Raw genomic sequence first — 27,899 nt, forward strand, 5'->3', positions numbered from 1 at the left:
GCCTTTCTCTCCCGTTGACAGTCTCCACTCAGTCAACTCCTCATAAACGTCTATCAAATGTGGGATGAATGTCTTGAAAACATTGTGTTAAAATGTCACTGTCTTTGTAGCCTGACTTTGGCACCTCACGATTGGCCAATTAAAGTGAATCTCAACGCCCCCCTGTGTTTCAGCTGCCTTAATCACCCCTCAAAGCACAAAGTGGGTTCTCTGGGTATAGGCTATGTCTTTCGTCTTTGTCACCCCACTCCCCCTTCATCTTATTTCTTGTTCCCACTTGTCTTCCTTTCTTCATTAATAGAGACGGCTTTCATTGTGACCGATACGCCTATGGTCGATGCGCTTATGGTCGATACGTCTAGTTATGTTTTGCCCAACTCTTACTCAATACCTACACAATTTTCTTGTCTCTGTTCTTTCTTATGTTTCCTTTGTTCTCAATCCTTGTTTCCTCTCCTTTCTTCTTTATCCACTGTGTCCTCTTGTCTTATCTCAACCCCTCTCCTCTCCTCTCCTCTCCTCTCCTCTCCTCTCCTCTCCTCTCCTCTCCTCTCCTCTCCTCTCCTCTCCTCTCCTCTCCTCTCCTCTCCTCTCCCGTCCTCTTGACTTAAATGCACTGTCACTAAAGGTTAGAGGCAGATTCCAGCTGATAACGAGAGAACTCTTTCATTCTGTCTCTCCTACCTCCCCCCCCCCCCCACCTGAAGTATATATATGCAAATTAATTGTGCACTGTTTGTGTCTGTGAGCTCATTGGAGCACTGCAAAACAGAGTTTTGCAGTGCAAAACTCAGTTTTGCACTGCTCCTATGAAATAAATGACTTAGAGATTAGGATTCTGATTCCAACCTCCTCTCCTCCAGCCGCTTCCTCCTCAAGTCCTGACTTAAATGCACTGTGACACTAAAGGTTAGAGGCAGATTCCAGCCGATATAAGGAGAGACAACGCTTCCATTACGTTGCAGTCTAACCTCTCCCTCCTCTCTTCTACCTCCTCTCCATCCCTCCCTCCCTCCCTGTCACCGCCTCCTCCTCCTCCTCTCCTCCTCCAACTCTCCTCTCTGCCATCTCACGCTTCGATTGGCGGGCTCCCCCCCCCCCCCCCCCCCCCCTCCATTGACGCATAATTGAAAGCTCAGCGCGGTATAGAAGTCATCGTTGCGTTTCTATATACACGTGTGCAGACTCCAATTTACGTGACCATGTCAAGTCTTGTTATTTTAGTCCGGTGCCTCCACTCTCTCTCTCTCTCTCTCTCTCTCTCTCTCTTTCTCTCGCTCCCTCACTCTCTTCTTCTCCTCCACTCCTGTCCTCACGTCTCTTCTCCCTCTTTGCATCTCATGCGCTCCTCTCTTTATCTCGCCTCTTTTATGTCTGGGCCCGTCTCGTATCCCTCGCCCCGCGCCGCTCCATCAATCACGGCTGTTTTGGTCGCCCCTCTCTCCATGTGTCCCTTGCTCTCCCCTGCCTTTCTTCTCTTTGGCTCCTCACTTTGACACCCCCAAACCACCACCTCCTCCTCTCCTCGCACCCCCAACCCTGTCTGGCTCAGTTAAAATCTCAATTTGGTTATGCATAATATTCTCTCTTTTATCCTTAGTTCTTTGACTCCCTCTCTGTTCTCTCACTCAATCTCACGTCCCACGCACGCACGCACGCACGCACGCACGCACGCACGCACGCACGCACGCACGCACGCACGCACGCACGCACGCACGCACGCGCGCGGTTCGGCACGTGTCCTCCCGAGACACAAACAATTCAATTCTGCTTCTCATAATCAGTATGAAATATAGATGCAAATTGCTCTTTCTTTGTTATGCTCTCTCTGTACCTCCCTCCCTCCCTCCACAGGTGCCTCAAAGCTAATTCATCAACCTTTCATCAATTCATCATTCCTCTCTCTCACTCTCTCTCTCTCTCTCTGTGTCTCTATGTCTCTCTCTGTCTCTCTCTGTCCCTCTCTCTCTCCCCCCCTCTCTCTCTCTCCTCACTGCGAAGACTTGCAATGCACACTGTCCCGGGCAGCGCACCCCCCGCGCCTCTGCCTCCCAGTTATTCTGCGTGTGTCAGATCAGTATCCCACACACACACACACACACACACGATAGAGTTTTGCTATGGAATCATAATATAATAATTAGGCATGCATCGCTTTGCCTAAAACACTGAATTATAAAAGGTTGGAAAAAGCCTACGCGGGCTCCCATGCATTTGTTGAAGAGACATACATTTTCACATTATATTGTTATTATTGCTTAAATTATCGCTTTGGCTGAAACGCTGAATCCTGCGGATAAAGTATACTATGTAGATATAACTACAGGCATTAGTAACTACAGACATTAGACTACCGCATATGTACAATTATATACAATTATATAACCTACATTTAACAAACAAGCTGATTGACATTTGTAAATATGTCAATACAAAAACTGCTACGAGGATAAAACCAGAAAAGCACTAAGGCTTCTTTACATCAGGTATAAAGTAAAACGAAAACGTGACAACCATATGGAAAAAGGGGCAGAAGACCTGGGAGGTGGAGGTGCGGGGGGTGCGCTGCCCGGGACAATGTGCATTGCAAGTCTTCGCCTCCTCACTGCATCTATCACTCCTCTAGTCTCTCCTCTTCCCCTCCTCTGCTCCTCAGTCTCTCTGGCGTGGGTGTGAATTGTCAGCAGGACAATAAGATGACGTGTACGCGTATCAACGGGGAGACTTTACTCCCTTCCCTTCCATGCTCCCTCCCTTTATCTCCTTCCGTCACTCGCTTCCATCCTATTCCCTTTTGTGTTCCCTTCCTTCCTTCCCTCCCGCCCCGTTCATCCTTCCCTCCTTCCCGTGCCTTCCGTTTTCTTTTCACACCATTCTCCCTTCCTTCTCCCCTCCGCTGTTCAATCCCATGGCTCCCTGTTCTCTTCTCCCCTCCGCTGTTCAACCCCCTGGCTCCCTGTTCTCTTCTCCCCTCCGCTGTTCAATCCCATGGCTCCCTGTTCTCTTCTCCCCTCCGCTGTTCAACCCCCTGGCTCCCTGTTCTCTTCTCCCCTCCGCTGTTCAACCCCCTGGCTCCCTGTTCTCTTCTCCCCTCCGCTGTTCAATCCCATGGCTCCCTGTTCTCTTCTCCCCTCCGCTGTTCAACCCCCTGGCTCCCTGTTCTCTTCTCCCCTCCGCTGTTCAATCCCCTGGCTCCCTGTTCTCTTCTCCCCTCCGCTGTTCAATCCCCTGGCTCCCTGTTCTCTTCTCCCCTCCGCTGTTCAACCCCCTGGCTCCCTGTTCTCTTCTCCCCTCCGCTGTTCAATCCCCTGGCTCCCTGTTCTCTTCTCCCCTCCGCTGTTCAATCCCATGGCTCCCTGTTCTCTTCTCCCCTCCGCTGTTCAATCCCATGGCTCCCTGTTCTCTTCTCCCCTCCGCTGTTCAATCCCCTGGCTCCCTGTTCTCTTCTCCCCTCCGCTGTTCAATCCCATGGCTCCCTGTTCTCTTCTCCCCTCCGCTGTTCAATCCCATGGCTCCCTGTTCTCTTCTCCCCTCCGCTGTTCAATCCCATGGCTCCCTGTTCTCTTCTCCCCTCCGCTGTTCAATCCCATGGCTCCCTGTTCTCTTCCTTCTCCCCTCCGCTGTTCAATCCCATGGCTCCCTGTTCTCTTCTCCCCTCCGCTGTTCAATCCCATGGCTCCCTGTTCTCTTCTCCCCTCCGCTGTTCAATCCCATGGCTCCCTGTTCTCTTCTCCCCTCCGCTGTTCAATCCCATGGCTCCCTGTTCTCTTCTCCCCTCCGCTGTTCAATCCCATGGCTCCCTGTTCTCTTCTCCCCTCCGCTGTTCAATCCCATGGCTCCCTGTTCTCTTCTCCCCTCCGCTGTTCAATCCCATGGCTCCCTGTTCTCTTCTCCCCTCCGCTGTTCAATCCCATGGCTCCCTGTTCTCTTCCCAGTGGTGGAAAGCATACAACAGGTCATTTCGAGGAAGCAATCTGATTGGTCTTCTAGCCGTGCTTCAAACCAGCATCATGGAACGGCTAATCAAAACAAAGAATTCAGCTCTTCTCCCAGAGAACACTTCTGCGTTGCTTTCGGAACTCCTGCAGCATCGCAGGAGTTCCTGCAGCATCGCAGGCGTGCATTAGTGATGTTAAACCACCCCCTCGAGTGTAATATTGCTTAAACATACATTTACTCAAGTACTTTACTTTACATTTGAAAGCTCACAATGTGTTGCGATGTGGCACATTGTGAGCTTGCAGATTTTCAATTTATTATTATTTTTTTTCCTATTTTCAAAATATTTTAAAAAACGTCTGCATAATGACTTCCTTTCCATTCACATCCACCAGTGGCACCAAGCTAATAGAAACTGCAGGCTTTCTATTCCTGAAAAGTTGCAATGCGAAAATGGAAGCCATCGTTCGTTCTCTCCAATTTGACCAACCCACACCGAAAATGACCGGCCAACAATGGAGCAATGTAGAAAATGTCATCTTCTACATAGACTGTTTTCTATGTCGTAACTCTGTCTTAATATTGCTCTGGGCTTGAGGAGGAAAAAACGATGCCAAACGTTGATGTCACTGGTGGACGGGTTTCTGAACTGCCCACAGCCCTCCTATGAGACACAGACTGGTTTCTGAACTGCCCACAGCCCTCCTATGAGACACAGACTGGTTTCTGAACTGCCCACAGCCCTCCTATGAGACACAGACCGAGTAGAAAGAAATTGGTGGTATTTATCATGAACATTAATGAGGACCAATTATATCTAGATAGGTTGAAAAGTGGTGAAGTGGTCCTTAAAAAAAATAAAAAAATAAATGTGTACTTTTCCCCAGCACTGTAATGGTTATTGTTTTTTTGTGTTGTCGTGTTATATGTATTGTTTGTCATGGACCCCAGTTAGAGTAGCTGCTACTTTGGTGGCATCTAATGGGGTTGTACTTCATACAGGCAGCTGTATGAATAACGAATCTCATCCACTGTTCTCCCAATGGGGTGCATCCGTGTCTCTCTCTCCATCAGGGGTGGTGTCCTAGCAGGACAACACCCTGCTGGACAGACAACATCTTCCACCGTTCTCACAATGGGGTGCGTGTCTCTCAGGGGTCATCACCACGCTGGCTTGTGGTGGACACTTTTGTCAAAACTTAAATTTTGCCACGGAAATACAAAATGACCAGAAACACATAAAGAGCTAGCCTTGAATGACCATAGCATGAGGCCTGTAACGTACAAATGGAACCAAATGGACCGTAAGGGTCCCTTTGTCTGCTCAGAGTTATGGGGTCCTTGCAAATAAAACATTTGAGAAACACTAGTACTATAGTTGGACTCCTAATGTGCCATAGTGTCGTAGTAAGTAAGTGTCATATTATTCGGAAGAAAATCTGCAGACTTGGCATTCAGTAATTGCGTCTAATGATCAAACTAAGAACATTATAATGGTGTGTAAAAAAATAATAAAATAAAATGTGCCATGGACAAGAGCAAGTCTTTGCCACGGACACATTTGTCCTTGTACGGACATATTGTTGACCCCTGGTCTCTCTCTCCATCAGGGGTGGTGTCCTTGTACGGACATATTGTTGACCCCTGGTCTCTCTCTCCATCAGGGGTGGTGTCCTTGTACGGACATATTGTTGACCCCTGGTCTCTCTCTCCATCAGGGGTGGTGTCCCAGCAGGACAACGGGAAGACGTTCAGCGTGTCCAGCACCGTCCGCATCCCGGTGGAGAGGAAGGACAACGGGGCGGCGCTCAGCTGCGAGGCCTCGCACCCGGCGCTGGGCGGCCAGAAGAGGATCCGCCACTATCGCCTCGACGTCTACTGTGAGTCTCTGTGGTCACATCTGTTTTAGTGTTAGTGGAATTTTTGTCGACTAAATATCATACAATTTTAGTCGACTAAATCTACAGTTGATTTGGTCAACAAAAATGTGTTTTGGCGGGCCTTGATGGCGTCGTAATGGCTGATTTTACCCTTGGTTGCATGCTGAAAATAGAAGATCTACAAGCTCACAGCTTGTAGATTGGCTATTTTCAGCTCTTCTCTTCTCCACTAGTCCCTAACATTTGAGTCTAATTTTAATTTGTTGTTATTTTGTTGAGGGCAGCGGTGGCAGGGGTAGAGTGGCCGGATGGTAACCGCAAGGTTGCCAGTTCAAACCCGGGCTCCCCCAGAGTTAGTGTCGAAGTGTCCTTGAGCAAGACACTGAACCCCTAATTACTCCTGATGAGTTGGTTGGTCCCTTGCATGGTTTCCACTCCCATCGGTGTATGACTGTATGTGTGAATTGGTGAATGTAATGCGCAATCTATGTAAAGCCCATTGGATAAAGGCGCTATATAAATGCACCATTTGTCAGTATATGTAGTAGTTTTAGTCACCAGAGCTTAGTTTTTATTTTGTTTTTATTTTGTTTTCCTCAGTGAAAAAAGGTAGTCGATGAACATTTTTCGTCATAGTTTCAGTTGACAAAATCAACACTACTGCGCAGTAGTGACTGATTTGATTCACTCTATTGTTTAGCTTTTTGGTAATTTGTGATTATTATACCGTGCACGTCCCTGCAGGAATAATAGTTACGGGGCAAATACCATCCCCTGTCAGCTGTATTACCATCCGGATCGACAGTCAGTAATTGGAAATACTTTGCACCGTCTAATCTTTCAAATTAGCTCACACATTTTCTCTCAAACTTCACGGTTGTGTTGTATAAACTTTTCAAACATGTACTCAAAACATGGCTCTACCCAGGTTGAGGTCTCCTTGCGTGTCCCAAGTCTACACAGTAGTAAAACTTCTCTGCGTTTTGGCACTGGCTGGTTTTCTCAAACAAAATAACTCGTATGAACTGGCTTCACTGTGGGTTGTGTTGACACTGGAAGGCTGTGTCTGGAAATAGCAGAAGGATGTGCAAGGGTGACTGCATTTTCAAATACCCAAACTAGAACCCAACAAATACCCAAACTAGGACAACCAAGCAAATATAGTGAAAATTGCAATGCATTGTGAGCTTTTCAAAATAAAATTCAATACAATATGTAACCTTGCATTTTCATCAGGATGGTGGACAGTTATTTGCTTAGAACACATAGTGACTGCACCTTTTAACTTGAGAGAACAGAAGATTATAAACATCTGCATAAGCGGCAAAATGTAATTATAAATCAAAATATCCCACTACCAGAATCAGAAGGGTCGACGTGGTGTCTGGTTGCTATAGGGTCCACAGACTACTCATACGTAAGTACTCTGCCAAGGTTCTACCGCTCTAGGCTTATTATCCCGCCCTCAATGTCTTCACATACCGTACAGTTAATTTAAAACGTATTATTCAATTTACAATTTAGGCATTTAGCAGACACTCTTAATCCAGAGCGATTTACAATAAGCAAGAACAAAAAGCATGGCAATACATCACATACATAAAAAGTAGTTATTGAAACATGCGTAAGCTAAGAAGTTAGAACATAACTTATTTTTTCTCCGGTCGAGCTTGTAGTTATTACTTGCGCAAGCATAGCGCACAAGTATTGTGGTCGTGCTGGTACGAATGCACGTATTGATGGTAATTAAGATATGTATCAATGGTGGTTGCTGCTGCTAAGCACACATGTGCCCCCCTCCAAATCAGAAGAGGCGAGGGTGCGTTCCCCCCAAATTGTCCTGGTTTTTACCACAACTAAAACTATAACTTAGCGCGTTACTTGTGTGCAACGTGCAAGTAGGCACTCGACAGAGTGCAGTTCTAGTTTTAGTTGTGGTAAAAACCAGGACAATTTGGGGGGAACGCACCCTCGCCTCTTCTGACTTGGAGGGGGGCACATGTTTGCTTAGCAGCAGCAACCACCGGGCTCCGCCAAGCTTTGGTCACGGCCCGGCCGTGGGCCCCAAAGGACTCTGGGCCCCAACGCAATTGTGCTGTCTGCGTCACGGTAGTGACACCCCTGGGTGTAATAGGTTTTAATCCAGTGTGGATTGTTCACTACTGACATCAAATGTCAAAAATGACATTACGGACATCCTGTAATTCCAACTCATGTGGACAGGGCTATTGTCACATGTTGTGGTGCTCTTGTCATACAGGGCTATGTTTGGGGTCCTGACCAACACATTATAAAAACACTAAGCACCATCAGCTGACAAACCTGTTTCACATTACTCTGTGAAATGGTTCCAATTGCTTTTCTTTGATTGATTGGTCTTGGCTGACTCAGTTTAATCAATTGCGTTGCCCCAAAAGTGCAATCTCGGCACATACACCCAGCAGAGGGAAGCTAAAGCACGCACTCCAAATTAGTGAAATTACTTTCACTTGATAATTTGCCCCAGGTCTAAAACGCAATGGACGGCAACATTTTTTAGAAGTCAATACTTAGTGTGGCTTCGGGAATTAGTTCATCAAAATTCTCAGACAAGCGTTGTATTATAGTATTTCAATATGACTCATATTAAATTAATGTAGCGTTAATTTACTGATAGTTTGACATAATTCTGTTGCTCACTCTTGAAGACCGAGGTTCATGATATCATTCAGTAATTGTTCATGTATATTGGCAGCACAATGGGTTTGCAAGTTATGCATTTATATAGCGCTTTTATCCAAAGCACAACATGTGTGCTACAGAACCTGCTTGTTGGGACTTGGGTGCATTTAGTGTTTCAGTGTCTTGCTCATGGATTCAAGTTCTCAGTCACCACGACTGATTTCAGTCATTTGGATTAGCCAGGGCGGTGTCTTCTATGGAAGCATGTTGCGCACAGAAACAGCACATCTACCGGCTCTCAATGCATAGCAGATGCATGAGAGCTTGTAGAGAGCTTGTAGAGAGACTAGTAATAATGTTCAGAAGCATATCTTCCACAAAATCTGAATAGTCTCGCATATTTAATAAAAGCATCAGGTGGAATGGACTTTTTCAGGGGTGAGATTTTATTTTGCTTTAATCCATGCTTGCTCAAAGTCACCTCGGCATGAAGCCAGGTGGAGCCGGGATCAAACCGAGAACCTTCCCGTTCCTAAACAGCCACCATAGTTTGACACACAGCGTTGGCAGTGGTACATCAGGGCACTAATGGACTAAAAAGGTGTGTCTAATGAGAAGAGACAACCTACTACAAGAACACTGGCTTAATTGTATTTTATACCACCATGTAATTGTCTGTCCGGCTCCTATCCAGGTTAGATGGAAGGAGGCGGCAGAGTTTCTCAGTCAGGAGGTTGAGTGGCAGTCTGGGGATTGAAAGGTCCCCGCTTTGATCCTCGGTTCCTCCAGGCTTTCTGTCTAAGTGCTCCCCTGTGTGCTCACCTATACAGCATCACACTGCAGGGTCAGGTGCAAGTCATTTCCCCTTGTGGTTCACTAGAAATACCCTTGTGTTTTACTTTCCAACACAAAGGAGAAGAGGGACATAATATATCTCTGCTGTTGGGAAGAAACCACCTAACTCCAAGATGTTCACTTTATAGGAAATTAAAAATATAAAATAATGATGTAAAATTGTAAATTAAAACAAAGCCTCATCAAAGTTGGTATTGACTGTGACTTATATTGTCAATTACTTGCATCAGTGATTGCATCATCACAAAACGGCCTGGCCAATCAGCGGCAGCTAGAGGCGGGATCAAGGCAGCACTGTGTATGCCTTGATCCCGCCTCTAGCTGCCGCTGATTGGCCAGGCCGTTTTGTGGCCGGAGCATCAAGTCTGCCTGAGAGTTCCCAGATGGGAGCAGGAGGGGGGAACCCAGTGTACTCTCTGCTGCCCCATCTGGCGGAGTCAGGTTAGAGAGGTGGTGGAGTTAGCTGCTTTAGCAGACAGTTTGAGGGTCCAATGGAGTTAAGAGGCTAGGTTTTGTCCGAAGCGCCTTTTACTTGATTGATTGATTGATTGATTGATTGCTTTATTGAAAATACATTCAAAAGGATAGAGTCAAAAGAAAGCTGTCAGGCTTGTTTCCATTGTGGTCCTCTTGGGGAAAGGGGATGGGGAGCAACGATACAAAACAGACAAAAACAAAATACCTTTGTATTTTGCCCTGCCCCCCTTCCTTTTGGGAAAGGGGGACAGGAGATTAAGATAAGTTATTTATCTATTCTACACTAAAATGTCAGTAAACTCAGTATACATGAATTTACAAATTAGGATGTGTTATCGGCCAACCATCTTTTTAATGTGAATCTAAAGTTTTCAAAGGAACTGATCATCTTGAGGCTGGAAGGCAGGCCATTCCACTGAACTGCTGCCAAGTATAGGAATGATGTTTTTCCCATATTGCTGTGAAAATGGCAGGGTTTAAATAGTAAGGCTCCCTCTGGTGTAGTGCCTGTGAGTATTATTATTTCATTATTTCTTATTTCTAATCCTGTGAACTAGACACATTTTAAATTGGGATACTCTCTCCTCCACTTTAAGCCACGCCAGACTGGTGAAACTACTTTTCATTGGTTCAATATTTTTTAACCAACACACAGACGTAAAGGGTTTCCAATAGAGCACCGAAGTCTGACGTCAATATCGGTAGAGGGCGCAAATCCACGGGTTCATGTACTTTTTATTTGCATTATAATCCCCGATTTTAGATCGCCTCATATAAGAACTGTGTTTGAAAAATAAACATGTCATCCCGGCCGTTTCACTCATATGGATATGAAGAATCAACTGACTGAGAGAAAACGCTATTGTTAATGTTACTGAATTAGTTACATTTTCGCTACAAACAGACTGTATATATATATATTGTATGAGTGACTGACTGTCGCAAACGATACAGAGACACCTCCTTGACAATAACGCAGAGACAGCTTGTTTATTTTTGGACCACAATGCTTATATGAAACGATTTGAAGATAACGCCATGTTATTCTCAATAGAGAAATTACTTCTGTGAACCAGGGGATGAGCGAGTGACGTCAGGATTTCGGCGCTCTATAGCACTGATTTATGCAAAAGAAAAAAAAGAAAAGAAAAAAAAAAGTTAGGTGGTTTCCTCCCGACAGCAACGAATGATGTTTAAGCCGTTAGATATGGCTATACTACTACTATACTTCATCATCATCATCACCTTTATTTATACTCGGAAATACAGTTGAGGGCAAGCCCTCATTTTCAATGTAGCCGATTACAATTCACAAATACAGTCAAAACAATACATCAACAAAACATTATAAATCAGGATAAATTACAAAGGAACTTAAATGCAGAACAACCAGTAAAATAAATCAATTGAAGCAGGAGCAATCACGGTGAAAAATGTTCTGGAGCATTCCTTTGAACTGACCGAAGGATGGCAGGGAGGTCAGTTTTAAGGAGTTTTGAAGTTGAAGTCTGTCTGTCTGTCTGTCTGTCTGTCTGTCTGTCTGTCTGTCTGTCTGTCTGTCTGTCTGTGGACAGATTGTGTCAATGTAAAGCCGTGTGTACAGTAGTTCAGATCAAGGCTGTGTTTGTAGATCTGTGTGGTCTGAACAAGGTCACTGGAAGTATGAGGTGTGTGTCGATATTTCATCACCATTCTGCAAGCCTAGGTTCCTACAAATCATTCATTTTGTATTTCAGCAACATCAACAGCTTTTTTTCTTTTTTTCTTTTTAGATTGACACCTATGCATTTTTAAAACAGTCTTGTTTGAGCTGCACGAGTACGGATATTGTGAAGTATTGAAATATGAATAAAATATTAGACATTAAACAAGAGACAAAGCTTTCTGACATTTGTTGAGGTGATTATTATTTCACTAATCTTGAGCAGAATTTAATATGCCAATTAATATTAATTAATAGTTCAATTTAAGTGCTATACTAGAGTACTCCGCAAGTACATTTCCTTAAAATAATTGAGTCTAGCTGCACTGTTAGTATATTATTAATATTAAAATTCATGCTCAATATGTATACATTTCAACAAGAATAACAATATTTGCTGAATGGGATTGACTATATCTTGATTGCTCAACACATTCAAATTATGGCAAGTCGTTAGTTGATGGCTAGATACGATCAGCATTCCACATTTATATCAGCAAGTTTGTCCAATGCAATTCATATCACCCACGCATCCTACTGTCGAGAGTCAAATAGCCAATAATAAATGTTTCTGTCAATATGTTAATGTGGATAGAACCAGTATTCTTTTCCTCCAGTTTCCTCCGCTATATTTCTGTTGATAGCTGTACTAATAATAGCACAATTCATATTTTGCCAGGAAATAATGTCCAAGTAAAGCATCCTTCATTATTCTGACCAGAATATGAATGTGGATAGCCCAGTATAATTATTTTCTTCTGGCTTAATATATAGTTATACCATTAATTTCCTTTCAGCGCATTGATATCCTGTAAAGCAACAAGAATAATATTCTTATATTATAAGAATATGTTAATATTCTGCTACAGCATACTGTAGTAGTACTATTGATGGATTATTCATTTTCCTGCTGGTATATTGATGTGGATATAGTCGAGTATAATTCACTTCCCTGCCATTATATTAATGTGGCTATAGTTGAGTATAATATTGACTTTCCGGGCCAGTATACTATTATTATTAACCCATTTTGACCTGAGATCAGATTCTAAAAATGTCTTCTACATCCTGACAGTTTTCTGTGTCGTACTTCGATTTTTCAAAAATAGCAGACCTACTATGAGCTTTTAGATCTGCTATTTTTCAATAGCTAAAGCATAACATAATGCTAACACCAAAAGGGGTTCCCGCCCAGAATTGGTTAATGTGGCTAGTGGAGTACGATTAATTTGTCTTTGTTGACACCTGATGTGATGGATGTGGGACAGTGAGTGCATGCTGATACTGGATAGGAGGTGGTTGAGTGCTGTGACCTGTGGGTGATGGCTGTATGCCATGCCAGGGCAGTGGGTGATGACCTGTGGGTGATGGCTGTATGCCATGCCAGGGCAGTGGAGCACAGTAAGCAACTACATTTACTGTGAGTACTGTACTCGCCGATATCGCCTTTTGACCACTCCCGGTACAAACGCCCTCTGCGCCGAGTGTGCCTTTTGACGCCTATTTTAATATCAATTGGTTCACATTCACAACTGTGTCCTGTACGCGCTCATAACACACACACACAAAAATGAAATGATAATTCTGCTGGCTTATGCTGTCTATGGGGACGCAGTTTTTAGAATTGTAATATCTCAGATTCTTCTTTTTGGCTCAAAACAAGCTAGATTTGCGGTTCATTTCTCGAAAGGTACAAAATGCATGTTTTGGTTGAATTAAATAACAATCGAAGCAGCCAGTACATTCACTTCCTGGGTCTTGGTTTCCGAGAGAAATGGCTTTCAAACTAAGAGCTTTGCCGTATTAACTGACTGGGCGGTGGTCCTGGAGTACTTTTTTCACCAGATGGGGTTGTCGGCGGTCAATGACTTAAGAGCCATTAAGACCTGAGGCATATTCTATACCTATGCCTTCTGAATCAGTAGTTCTCTTCACTTTCAAGATGTTTTAAACATTTTCAAAAATAGCAGATGTATATACAGTACAAGCTCGCTTGACGTGCTGTGAGATTGTATATCTGCTATTTGTCAATGGCTGACGCAAAAACGGAAAGTATGTATTTCATTTCAATACAGCAACGCATTGATATAAAAATCAAATGCACTTGTAATTTGTACTTTTTTGAAAGCATGTACTTTTGAAAACAAATACCACATTACAAATTTGACAGAGCAACCGTCCGGTAGTATCTATATACTTACTTTGAATATACGTTGAATACTTTGTCCATCGTGCGTGTGCTGCTGTGGGGACATGCAGTAGGACAGAACAGTGTCCATCGTGCACTGCATATTGTGATGCTGTGGGGACATGCAGTAGGACAGAACAGTGTCCATCGTGCACTGCATATTGTGATGCTGTGGGGACATGCAGTAGGACAGAACAGTGTCCATCGTGCGTGTGCTGCTGTGGGGACATGCAGTAGGACAGAACAGTGTCCATCGTGCACTGCATATTGTGCTGCTGTGGGGACATGCAGAACAGTGTCCATCGTGCACTGCATATTGTGCTGCTGTGGGAACATGCAGAACAGTGTCCATCGTGCACTGCATATTGTGCTGCTGTGGGGACATGCAGTAGGACAGAACAGTGTCCAACGTGCGTGTGCTGCTGTGGGGACATGCGGTAGGACAGAACAGTGTCCAACGTGCGTGTGCTGCTGTGGGGACATGCGGTAGGACAGAACAGTGTCCATCGTGCGTGTGCTGCTGTGGGGACATGCAGTAGGACAGAACAGTGTCCATCGTGCGTGTGCTGCTGTGGGGACATGCAGTAGGACAGAACAGTGTCCATCGTGCGTGTGCTGCTGTGGGGACATGCGGTAGGACAGAACAGTGTCCAACGTGCGTGTGCTGCTGTGGGGACATGCGGTAGGACAGAACAGTGTCCATCGTGCGTGTGCTGCTGTGGGTACATGCAGTAAGACAGAACAGTGTCCATCGTGCGTGTGCTGCTGTGGGGACATGCAGTAGGACAGAACAGTGTCCATCGTGCGTGTGCTGCTGTGGGGACATGCGGTAGGACAGAACAGTGTCCAACGTGCGTGTGCTGCTGTGTGGACATGCAGTAGGACAGAACAGTGTCCAACGTGCGTGTGCTGCTGTGGGGACATGCAGTAGGACAGAACAGTGTCCATCGTGCGTGTGCTGCTGTGGGGACATGCAGTAGGACAGAACAGTGTCCATCGTGCGTGTGCTGCTGTGGGGACATGCAGTAGGACAGAACAGTGTCCATCGTGCGTGTGCTGCTGTGGGGACATGCAGTAGGACAGAACAGTGTCCAGCGTGTATGTGCTGCTGTGTGGACATGCAGTAGGACAGAACAGTGTCCAACGTGCGTGTGCTGCGGTGGGGACATGCAGTAGGACAGAACAGTGTCCATCGTGCGTGTGCTGCTGTGGGGACATGCAGTAGGACAGAACAGTGTCCATCGTGTATGTGCTGCTGTGTGGACATGCAGTAGGACAGAACAGTGTCCAACGTGCGTGTGCTGCTGTGTGGACATGCAGTAGGACAGAACAGTGTCCAACGTGCGTGTGCTGCTGTGGGGACATGCAGTAGGACAGAACAGTGTCCATCGTGCGTGTGCTGCTGTGGGGACATGCAGTAGGACAGAACAGTGTCCAACGTGCGTGTGCTGCTGTGGGGACATGCAGTAGGACAGAACAGTGTCCAACGTGCGTGTGCTGCTGTGTGGACATGCAGTAGGACAGAACAGTGTCCAACGTGCGTGTGCTGCTGTGTGGACATGCAGTAGGACAGAACAGTGTCCAACGTGCGTGTGCTGCTGTGGGGACATGCAGTAGGACAGAACAGTGTCCATCGTGCGTGTGCTGCTGTGGGGACATGCAGTAGGACAGAACAGTGTCCAACGTGCGTGTGCTGCTGTGGGGACATGCAGTAGGACAGAACAGTGTTCAACGTGCGTGTGCTGCTGTGTGGACATGCAGTAGGACAGAACAGTGTCCAACGTGCGTGTGCTGCTGTGGGGACATGCAGTAGGACAGAGCAGAGCAGATGCTGCAGTGTGGGTCCTGCTATGATAACAGGTGTCCCAACTGTTGGCTGATGTACTCGGCTGGTTGCCTTGGAAACTGTTGTGTGAAGCCCTTTCACACAGCTTTCTTCATCCAGCCTGTTTATTTGTTGCTCTCTCTCTCTCTCTCTTTCTCTCTCTCTCTCTCTCTCTCTCTCTCTCTCTCTCTCTCTCTCTCTCTCTCTCTCTCTCTTAACTCTTACTCTGATTCTATTTCATGTTCATGCTTGTGTTCTTTCTACATCAGTGATTCTCAAACGTTTACCTTTAGCTCTGAGAGTTGCAGACCTGTAAAGGTCTATTTGCGTCACTAACTCTCTCTCTCTCTCTCTCTCTCTCTCCTTCTCTCCACAGTCGCCCCCACAGTCAGGATCGTCCCTCCGTCTGGTATTCTGCGGGAGGGAGACTCGCTTGTCCTCACCTGCTCCGTTGCTGGGAACCCTCTGTAAGTTTGTGTGCGTGCGTGCGTGCGTGCGTGCGTGCGTATGTGTGCGTGCGCATGTGTGTGTGAGCAGTTTATACTGCCCCACAAAGTTTAGAAACTACGTTTTCAGTCAAAACTAAAAAGAATGAACTCATTTTGTTTCTTTTTCTTTTTTCATTGTCCTTTGTTATTTTCCACAAGAAAAAAAGAAAAAAGAAAGAAATACAAAAGAAACAGACAAAGACCCATACAAAGGCATACGTCACAACACTCCTGGCAAACCACTTCAGCATTGTTTACGCCTCAACTGTACTGTGGAGAGAAAAACTGGCACTCAAAAAAGAAAATTAAGAAAGAAAATTACAATACTAACTTCTCTCTTGCGAGTAAAAACGATAACAGCAATGCCAATTCTCCATGTCCTCACAACAAGAGTCCATTGATTGATTGATTGAAGAATTTATTAACAGTTTGCAGAATTACAGTACATTTCAAGCACAAACTCAATACAAAGGCTGTTAACTGTGAGTGGACGACCCAATTAAGCATTACACTTGTTTCCAACAGGGTCCACCATGTTCAAATCATCAAAACATTTAGAGACGTACAAATAGACACTTCTATAGACAGAACAGGAATTCATCAAAAAAGAATTCATCAAAAAGGAGGTAAAAAGGGAAAAGAAATATATACAGTGAGGGGAAAAAAAGGGGGGGGCGGGGGGGGGGATTCAGATTTTACGGGGGCCAGTTTCGAATTGCAGCCATCCGTAGGTGCCCTTTGAGAGCGGTTTTGAAGGAGTCAAGGGATTCGCATGTCTTAATGACAGTTGGTAGGGCGTTCCACATTTTGGTGGCATAGGAGCGAAAAGAATTTAGTCCCTTGTTTGTGCCGAATCTGGGTTGTACATGGTTCGTTGCACTCCCTCTGGTGTTGTGGGTGTGGACTTCGTTAACATTAAGGAAGTATCTAGACAGGTACATGGGTATCTTGGTGGTGTATCGAATCTTGTGGACCAGACCCATTGCAAGATGCTGTACTCTGTCGTCGACCCTAAGCCATTCCAGCCTGTCGAAGTGGGCAGGGGTGAGGTGGGTTCGGGGGGCTAGATCAAGTAGGAGCCTGACCAGTTTGTTTTGGGAAGTCTGGAGCCTGGTTTTAAGGGCCTTTGAGGTGCTGTGGTACCAGGAGGTGCATGCATAGTCAAAGAAACCCTGTACAAGGGCTCCTGTTAAGGTCTTCAAGGTGTTTTTGTTGACCAGTGAGGAGATCCTGTAGAGGAATCTTGTTCTATGGTTGACTTTTTTGATTACGTTGGTGGCCATTTTATCACCGGAAAGATTAGCCTCCAGGATGGAACCTAGGTAGGTAATTTCATCTTTACGTGTGATAACATTGTCACCCACTCTAACCAAGAAGCCATTTGCCTTGCTGAGATTACTAATAGAGCCAAAGAGAATGGATTCAGTTTTTCCCAGGTGTAAAGATAGTTTGTTATCAGCGAGCCAGGTGCAGATTCTACCGAGTTCAGAGCTGAGGGCATTTTCAACCTGCAGTTTGTCCCTGTCCGAGACCAGCAGTGCTGAGTCATCTGCGAACAGGAACAAGTTGCAGTCACAGGCTGAAGTCATGTCGTTTACATATATTAGGAACATATATCTACTCCCACAGGAAAGTATATATAATTACATGTAGGCCTACTGTACACCTACATATGCGCTGACATTTACATACATATCATACGTCTATAACTCTATACAATACGTAGATACACAGAAGCACACAAGACCAAAAAGACAAAAAACGAAACAAAATCAACTGAGCTGTGCTCAATTCTGTAGAAATTACAGAGGTCTGTGGTCTAGCTACGTCTATGAAATTCCCTATAAAATAGTGGAAGAAAGTTCCATGGTCCAAGATAAGGCTGCCAGACTTTCTAGTGCTGATCTGTTTTAGTATCATATACTTGTAAGATATTCCAAAAAAGATCAGCTCAAATATTATTTGGCACCAGCCCTGCCAGAAGGAATCTTATCGCAGGTACATTGTAAGAATATATTTCTTCTAGCTGAAAAAGTAAGAACATTGTATAGCCTTTTACTGCAGGCCACTGTACTTCTCTAGACCCAGGTTATTATTGTCTCCACCAGGCCGAAGGCATGGGGAGAGACGAGAGAGTATGTTTTGCACTCCGTCCGAGTGTGTGTGTGTGTGTGTGTGTGTGTGTGTGTGTGTGTGTGTGTGTGTGTGCGTGTGTGTGTGCGTGCGTGCGTGCGTGCGTGCGTGCGTGCGTGCGTGCGTGCGTGCGTGCGCCCGTCCGTCCGTCCGTGTACAGCTAATCTGTATCCATGCCAAACTGTGCACACACACTCCCTGGATGAGAACGACGAAACTCTGCCCCAAATATTCCACAACGGCCTGTTTATAGCGCCACCATGTCGCAAAACACATTTCTGTAGATAAGATTACTCATACACATTTCATCCATACATCACGCAATTTTGTATACACTATCTCCATAGTCATGTGATCAACACGGATCTGCACCATTTCTCATATTCCATCCTGATTGGCTATGATTGGCTTCCAAAGCTCACATGATTGGTCCGTTTTGAACAAAATGCCACAAATCACAAACACAGTGTGCAATTTCCGTGAAAGTATACACGCACATTTCCACTAGGCCGAGGACGACATGCCACTTATTTTTTTCCAAATCAGCCTCACGGTGGCGCTATAACAGGGCAATTCCTGTTTTTACCTCTAACTGCATCGATCTGTGTATAACTTTGTATATGTGCACTCCCTAGAGGCCATGTGCATCCCTCCACATCTGCCGGTTATAGTGCCACCATGAGGCCAATTTCTTAGTCGCACAGATTTCATCCAAATCGGTACACATGATCTCTGTAGTCATGTGATTAAGACGAGTCTGTTGGATTTCCCAGATTCTACACTGATTGGCTAAGATTGCCTTCCAAAGTTTTCAGGAGTGGCAAATCATGAACACAGTGCCCGAGTGCAGTGAAACTTTGCACGCATATTCCCACTTGGCTGAGGAAGCAATGCCACTTGACTGATTTTTTAAATCAGCCTCATGGTGGTGCTATAAAAGGCCAAGTCACATCTTTACATCTGCATCTGCATAAAACTTTGTCTGCCAAACATCACACACACTCCTATCCTCCTGGTGGAGACCTGTGCACATGAAGGGCACTTTTTCTAGTTATTCTTTCTTTTTTCCCCCAATTTGTGATATTTGTAGCCTAATTCTATTTTACATTCGAGACACATAGTAGACAAAGATGGGTTTAAAATTAGAAAGATACAGAGATCTTCTGTAATTCAGAACTATGTTGCTTTTGTTCATGAATAGATTCATATTTATTTGCATAACTTTCCCATACGTCTTTGGTCCTCTGTGTATGTTGCTAGGAGACTTATATTATTACTGTAGTACAGTACATCATAATCCAAGAGATACTTTTTCTGGTTTGTTGTTGAAACAACTTCTTTTCAATAACTTCTTCATGATATAAAGCCTTATTTAAAAAGTGAAATAAAAAATGTTTTGGAAGTTTGCAGTGCAGGTCTGTATCAACTGTTCAAAAGACATTACATAAGTATTTAAAAATACATCTCTCATTTTGGTTACGTCTTTTGCCATTGCTGGAAGCTAGTATCCAACCTTCCTGAAAAATATATTCCTTGATGTCTGTTTTATCTTGTGACAAACTCTCAGAGTAAAATTTTGAGAAAAACATTAGAAAAATTGCTGTAACTACAAAAGCCAACTCAAAACCAAGGCAGACTGCAGTAACTTCACTTAATGCCGTCTGCCTTGGAGTTTGATTTTTAGAAAAGGATAACAATGTTGATGATGCAAAGTCTAATTGTCGTAATTGATAGGAAAATGATCTAGATTAGTGAATGAGCTAAAACATTAACATTAATTATTTTAGGACTAAAATATAGATATAATATATATACGTAGGTGCATGCACATAAGGACTTCACCCATTGTCAACCTATCTTCATATAATTGTATCCGCCTATCTGTGACATCATCAATGGCGAATTGAAGTTAATAGCTAGAACCTGCAGGCTTTCTATTATGGAAAGCGTTAATAACAAATAAAATAGACATTTTGAAATGACCAAACTTGCCTATCGATCGGTTTCTGAATTGCCCACAGTCCTCTTCTGGGACACAGTAGACAAAAATGTCATGAGCATTAATGAGGACCATTATGAAGATGAAAGAAAATGAACTGGTCCGTTAAGTCATTGCACCTTGCCAATTAAGGCAATGCAAAGGCAGAGTGCAGTAACTCCATTTTTCAAGGTTCAAAACAGCAATTATGGCTTTGGGGCATGAGAATTACCTCATGGACGCATGTACGATTAGTGTAATGTGACTTGTATATGTACCTGTATACCTATAACCCATTTGGCTGCTGGCCAGTCAACCACTTGAAGCCTAACACTCTGGAGGGAATATTTGCCAGAAATTGGCGTTTTACAAGCCCACAACGTGTTGCGTTTGTAGATCGACTATTACTGCCAAAACGATTTGGTGTAGAAAGAAACGAGGCAGACCAAGTACAGAACCAACTCAGATCCGTTTTGCTAACTATAGAGGGCTTTAGTAGTTAAAAAACCCTGATTATAGCCATTTTTCTCAGCTTGAAACTTTGTTTACTGCACTTATAGGCTTTGGAGGGCAATATACAGTAGCAGTCATGTGTTTTTAGCCCACTCTGAGACAAAGCCTCTATCTGTGTGTGTTCTCCTCTCTGTGGGCCCTCCAAAGTATTGGGCCCTAAGCTTTTAAACCTCCCCTGGACGGGCCGTCTGTCTGTGGGTGTCAGGTCCTCTAAAGCCCCCACACAAAACACATGCACACTCGCACACGCGTGTGTGTGTTTGTGTGTGTGTGTGTGTGTGTGTGTGTGTGTGTGTGTGTGTGTGTGTGTGTGTGTGTGTGTGTGTGTGTGTGTGTGTGTGTGTGTGTGTGTGTGTGTGTGTGTGTGTGTGTGTGTGTGCGTGCGTGTGTGTGTGTGTGTGTTTAACGGCTTGAGCTAAATCCCATGCTGAACAGTGGCTGAGGATCCCATTGGCTGGAGGCCTGGAGCCTCACCAAAGCTTTGTAATGACTGGTCAGGGATGCGTGCGTGCGTGCGTGCGTGCGTGCGTGCGTGCGTGCGTGCGTGCGTGCGTGCGTGCGTGCGTGCGTGCGTGCGTGCGTGCGTGCGTGCGTGTGTGTGTGTGTGCGTGTGCACGTATGCGCACGTGTGTACACATATTGTGTGCGCATTTGTTTGACAATGAGACATGAGAAATGGGACTGCAGGGTCTCTCTGTATGCTGACGATCATCTCGCACGCACACTCCTTTCCCTCTCTTCTCGTCACCTGGTCCTGTTAACTGTCTGTTGAGCATTAATCACCAATTAAATGTTGTTTGCTTTTAGGTTAGAGGTTGTTTTCATTCTGCTGGTTAATAGAAAGACAGTTAAATAAACAGAGAGAGGGTGCTTGTCACTACTGTGTGTGTGTGTGTGTGTGTGTGTGTGTGTGTGTGTGTGTGTGTGTGTGTGTGTGTGTGTGTGTGAGCAGACGTGTTAGCGCCCCCACACATGGGGGGGGGGGGATAAATGAGAGAAAGCTGTAATTAGGCTTCCTGAGGGATCTGGACAGGGTGACATTAGACACTATGACACTACGCCAGACACACACACACACACACACACACACACACACACACACACACACACACACACACACACACACACACACACACACACACACACACACACACACACACACACACACACACACACACACACACACACACACACACACACCCAGCCTCTCTCTCTCTCTCTCTCTCTCTCATGGACATATCATTCTGTCATCCCTCCCCTCACTCTCCTCTCCTGCTCTCATGTGTTGTATCAGTAATTCAGTGTTTCATGGCCGCGCTGCCGCGCCGCCGTGCCGTGGCCTCTGGAACGCTGCCCACGTGCCGCCGTCTATCTCCACCTGTCTATCTCGCTGTCTCTCTGCCCCCCCCCCACACACACACACACACACACACTGCCCATCTGACGCTGTCTATCTCCCCCTGTCCCTCTCACTGTCCCTCTGCTCTGCCCCCCCCCCCACCCACACACACACACACACACACACAGTCACACACACACACACACACACACACACACTGCCCATGTGATGCAGTCTATCTCCACCTGTCCCTCTGCTCTGCCCCCCCCACCCACCCACACACACACACACACACACACACACACACACACAAACACACACACTGCCCATGTGACGCCGTCTATCTCCACCTGTCCCTCTCGCTGTCTCTCTGCCCCCCCCCCCCCGCCACCCACACACACACACACACACACACACACACACACACACACACACACACACACACTGCCCATGTGACGCAGTCTATCTCCCCCTGTCCCTCTCACTGTCCCTCTACTCTGCCCCCCCCCCCCCCCCCCCTTCCTACTGTCACCCTCAATCTCCTCATCTGTCCATCCGTTCATCTCTCTCTGTCTGTCCAGGAGAAGCATCTCCTTTGGAGGCGCTTTGCAGTGTTTGTAAAGTAACTAAGTAAATGTACTTTATGTACTGTACTTAAGTACAATTTTGAGGTTATTGTAGTTTACTTGAGTATTTCCAATACTTTTACTTCTACTCCACTACATCTCAGGTCCAAATTTTGCACTTTTACTCCACTACAGTTATTTTAAAATTTTAGTTGCTTTATTATTGATTATTATTGCAAAACTTACATTAACCACTTCAGCCTTATATACATTTCAGCCATTTGACAATATCCGATCTACAAGCTCACAATGTGTCGCGATGTGACGCATTGTGTGCTTGTAGATCTGTTATTTCCAAAAGATTATTATACAATTGAAAACTTTAATTGGATTTATCTTCTCTCTTCTGTTGGGTTTAATTGGATTCATGTATTCCTCCCCCAGTTTCTATCTGCATGAAATTCTGCATAATGACTACTTTTACTTTTGGTAATTTAAGTACATTTTGAAGCCATTACTTTTGAACTTTTACTCAAATAAATGTTGCATTCTGGACAGAGTAGTTCTACATGGCTGTATTGATACTTTACTTAATTAAAACATGTGAGTACTTTTTCCACCACTGCGAGGCAGTCCTTGTTGTCTTCGTCTGTGCATTACCCGCTGTTCTGGTGGATCACACACATGCATAATTCATAGGAGAAAACTTTAATGAGGGCAAAGATAGGCAAAGGAAAAGCTAACGTAAAGCTACTTCAGGGACGTTTTTGGGGCGAGCAAAATACGTCATGTACATTTTATTGATCAGAGATTGATTTTTCTGTGGAATGGAACGTTAATGTTTATCAGCGTCTTAATTGATTTGTCCAGAAGTTAGTCACACAGCAGCGGTGCTACTGGCACAGCTGGCACTAAAACCAACGGTGTAAAATAGCAATGCCAGTGTGTCGGAATTCTTTGTTACAAGTAAAGGTCCTGCATTTCATAGTTTTGTAAACTTTTGTTATCTCACTTAATTCAAAGCACAAAATTAGGAACAGTTAGCATCATTAAAATTAATTATTCACTGAATCACTGATGTAGAAAGAGCACAAACATGAACATGGAATAGAGAGAGAGAGAGAGAGAGAGAGAGAGAGAGAGAGAGAGAGAGAGAGAGAGAGAGACACAGAGAGACAGAGAGACAGAGAGCTATAGATAAAAGTAGGGTTTTAGTCATTAATGCCAATATCAGAATCAAATATTATATTATACTGTATATCATGTTATCTTCTATATCTATCTATCTATATATCTATCTATCTATCTATCTATCTATCTATCTATCTTCTATCTATCTATAAATGCACCAAGTCTCTGTATGTCTGTACTGTATATACGTACGTGTGTAATCTACGTAACTCGAGAACCGTTCGCTCCACCGACTTCAAATTCAACACACCCGTTCCACACCACAGCAGGGGGTGCAATGGCCGGTGTCGAGTCGGTCGGACTCACTGTTGTCCAGAACCGCCTCAAAAAGGCCTCTTCCCGTGTCTGGACAGGGCCCAGGCCCAGGGTCCATATGAGCTGGCCTGGAGCTGGCCTGTTCTGACATCATTCTGACATCTGCATAGACTCCATATTTAGGCATGCCTGACAAAGAACTCCATATATTTCCATAAAAGGGACACAGCCATAATAACTGGGTGGGGCATGCATTTCCAACTTGCATCGTTCCAAGTAGGCCAGCACCCAACCGGCACCGCTCTAGAGGCTCTGGACAGGGCCCCTGCCCAGGCTCTGGACAGGGCCCAAATTACCCTATTGATCACACCTGATCAGCACATAAGCCTCTGCCTCTGGACCTGATCACCCCTATATCTCCATATATGGATCTGGCCTGTTCTGACATCACAACACGGGCACCGCTGTAGTTGACTATAATTGTTGATCATTTAAGGTTCAGTGCATTAATATTGCAGCTGGTAAAGGTGGAGCTCACTTGAATGACTGCATACGCTGCTTGGTAACTTAACCTATAAAATATATAATACACATCATTTATATGTATTGTATAATGTATCATTTGTAAAGCTGTATGTATGTATGTATGTATGTATGTATGTGTGTATGTATGTATGTATGTATGTATGTATGTATGTATGTATGTATGTATGTATGTATGTATGTATGTATGTATGTATGTATGTATGTATGTATGTATGTATGTATGTATGTATGTATGTATATCCATCTGAAATAAATTGAAGTATAAAGCAGCATGGAAAGGACATACTCAAGTAAAGTACAAGTACAGTACTTAAGTAACTGCACTTAGTTACTGTTCAGCAACGGAGGTCTGGCTAATGAAAAATGTAAGACCAACAGCAACAACAACACAAAACACTGACTTTTATTGCATTTGATTTCATCATTGTGCAATCGTTTCTCTAAATAAGCGGGGAAGAGGGATGTCATTTTTGTCTGCTGCAGATAGGGCTGTCATTAGCCATACGTCTGCTCGCAATACTCAACTCTCATTGATGGGAGACTTCATTAGTGTCTGCCTGGAACTCAGGAAGTACTGCTCTTTATATACTTATGAGCTGGAATACTGCTCTTATACTTATGAGTACTTATGAGCTGGAATACTGCTCTTATACTTATGAGTACTTATGAGCTGAGTGCACCAGTTTACCCATAGGCCTCACTCAGATAGGGTGACCAGATCCAATCTGTTCATTTGAGGGACAGAAGTATCGCTTGTGTGGGACAAGTGGGATGGGGGGGACCCCCCACTTGTCCCACACAAGCGATACTGGAGTACCGGGTTAGCAACTTACTACTTGAGTTGCTATTAAATGCCTTGATGTCATATTCGACCATAGGCATATTGGCCATCATTTATAATCTCCTTTGGTGTCTCACATTTTGTTTTAAAATCATGCTTTATTTTTATTTGTATGCTATTTTAACAGGCTTAAAACACATCTTGCAGGAAGAGACAATGAGAGAGCTTTATAACAGAAGGCCAACTATTAGGGGACTAACTATTAGGGCATTTGAACACTGATGCAATTGCCTGCCAGTCACAATGTGGGACAGGGTCTCAATATGTGGGACACCTGAAAAGTATTGGAAATGAGGGACTGTCCCACGCAAAAATGGACATCTGGTCACCCTACACTCAGACCTTTGCAGCATTGCTGCATGCTTGTTGTATGAATGCTGTGAGTGTCATGGCCGCCCCAATGCATTTCCAATGGAAGTCACATGGTTTGAGGACTACATTTTGGACTACAAGCTGTTGTATGGCTTTCGGCTGTGTTTCGACTGCGCCCCTCCCCCTCATACAACACAAGTGTTGTGTCAGACCATGTGACTCCCATTGGAAATGCATTGGGGCAAGCTGTGTCACACCCTTTGTATACAGCAAGCATACAGCAATCTGTTGTAAAGGTCTGAGTGAGGCCATAGACATAGAAAGGTAGACGCCTCTACCACAACACACAAACTACACAGTGTGCCGTGCCTATGCCTCGGCCAGCACCAAACCACAACAGAAACAAAATCTTCTCTGCTATGACTTTTTTTTGTAATTATGTATGCATGGATCTTTGTGTATATAGATATATTTATTTATTTTGATTTTCTCGACTGTTTTCCAACTATCCTTGGGATTGTGGGTGGGGGGAGGGTGGCATAGGGGATTATAGAGTTATATGGACACGAGTGTCATGGCGGCGTCCAGTCACGTGACTCACGTCCCTTCCTTTCATTACGTTCCTTGGCACCAACGCGGAAGCTTGCCCTCACTTGAGAGCATTTTGCCCCAGAGCCGGAACAGGCGTCTACCTTTCTATGTCTATGAGTTTATACCATGCTCAAACTAGAAGCACTGGTTTTAAAAAAGAAAAGAAAGAGAGATCCAAGCACTCCGAGAGTAAGTTAAATTTAAAACAACATTTATTCCATGAAAGCCAACATGTTTCGATCTCTAACCGTCTTCAAGAACTGAGCAAGAACTCCGGTTGTTCTTGCCCTGATGAAGACCGTGAGAGGTCGAAACATGTTGGCTTTTATGGAATAAATGTTGTTTTAAATTTCACTTCCTCTCCTCCACATTTTTTTTTGTCTAAAGAAGTCTAATATAATTCTAATATATTCCAGTTGATCCTAGAAGCAGATACCTTTGTGGTTGTCTTAGCAGTACAAAGTAATAATGTTAGTAGTACTAGTAGTAATAGCAGTAATAGCTTTACTCTCTCTGTCCTCTAACAGGTGTGCCTGTGTGGGCAGAGTGCACAGAATCTGTCTTTTGTGGGTTTTTTTTGCTGTTGTGTCGTGTTGTGTTGTGCGTGTGTATTTGTTTGTAGGACGGCTTATAATTCTCTCTAAGAGGATTTATGTGGGTTTACAGTAAAACAGACTGCCCCTTTGCTATCTCTTAAAGAATTTAAAGGATATCAAAAGTCAAACAACTCTCTACCTGTGTGTTTTCTCTAACTCTCTCGCGCACACACGCACACACACACGCACACACACACACACACACACACACACACACACACACACACACACACACACACACACACACACACACACACACACACACACACACACACACACACACACACACACACTGTGATGGCCCCCTGGGCCTTTAGGGTTCTGTGTGTGTGTGTGTGTGCCTTTAACAAGTCCAATGCAGTGCTGGATTGGAGGGCGGAGCCAGAGATGATTAGTGGAAGGGGAGACACCTGGCTATTGTCTCTCCAAACACTATAAGTAAAGAGACCTGCTCTCACAAGGCTTTAGATTTGCATTTCTCCACAGGCTGCAGGGGCGGCCGCAGGAGAGAACCCTTGTTCTTTTCTTTCTTTGTTTGTTGTTTGGTTCTAGATTTTGGGCAGCATGTTTCCCTGCCAACCTAAGTTGGAAACTTTGATCTAATTGATTAAATTATTTAATTACTATTATTCAAGTATGTAAATAAACACTTATTTTTGGATTGTCCTCCGGTGTGGTTTCCCCTTTTTCGTTATGGCCTCAGAGCCAGCCATAACAACACGCACACGCATGCGCACACGCACATGCACACGCACATGCACATGTATGCACATGCACACACACACACAAATATGCACACTATCAAACTATCTCTCTCTCTCCCTCTCCCTCCAGGCCTAGGGCTATCCAGTGGTCCAGGATCAATGAGACTTTGCCTGAGAGGGCAGAGATTTCTGGCCCCACCCTCCAGATCTCCCGTCTCAGCCAGTCACACAACGGGACGTACCTGTGTCAGGCACAGAACAACTACGGCCGCGCCGCTGACCACTACACCCTACTGGTCTACGGTGAGTCGCCACGACG

At 44.6% G+C, this 27,899-nt stretch overlaps 1 protein-coding gene across 1 annotated transcript in view; it reads left to right on the forward strand.

The window, feature by feature from the left end:
• Positions 1 to 27,899, forward strand: part of cadm4 (cell adhesion molecule 4) — a 198,936-nt gene that overhangs the window by 145,587 nt on the left and 25,450 nt on the right. The window contains exons 5-7 of the mRNA XM_079503230.1: positions 5,658 to 5,819; positions 15,904 to 15,994; positions 27,711 to 27,883. Coding sequence (XP_079359356.1) covers positions 5,658 to 5,819; positions 15,904 to 15,994; positions 27,711 to 27,883 — 426 coding nt within the window. The remainder of the gene's footprint in view (positions 1 to 5,657; positions 5,820 to 15,903; positions 15,995 to 27,710; positions 27,884 to 27,899) is intronic.

Source organism: Electrona antarctica (assembly GCF_951216825.1).
Source record: "Electrona antarctica genome assembly, chromosome: 6".
Classification (NCBI taxonomy): Eukaryota; Metazoa; Chordata; class Actinopteri; order Myctophiformes; family Myctophidae; genus Electrona; species Electrona antarctica.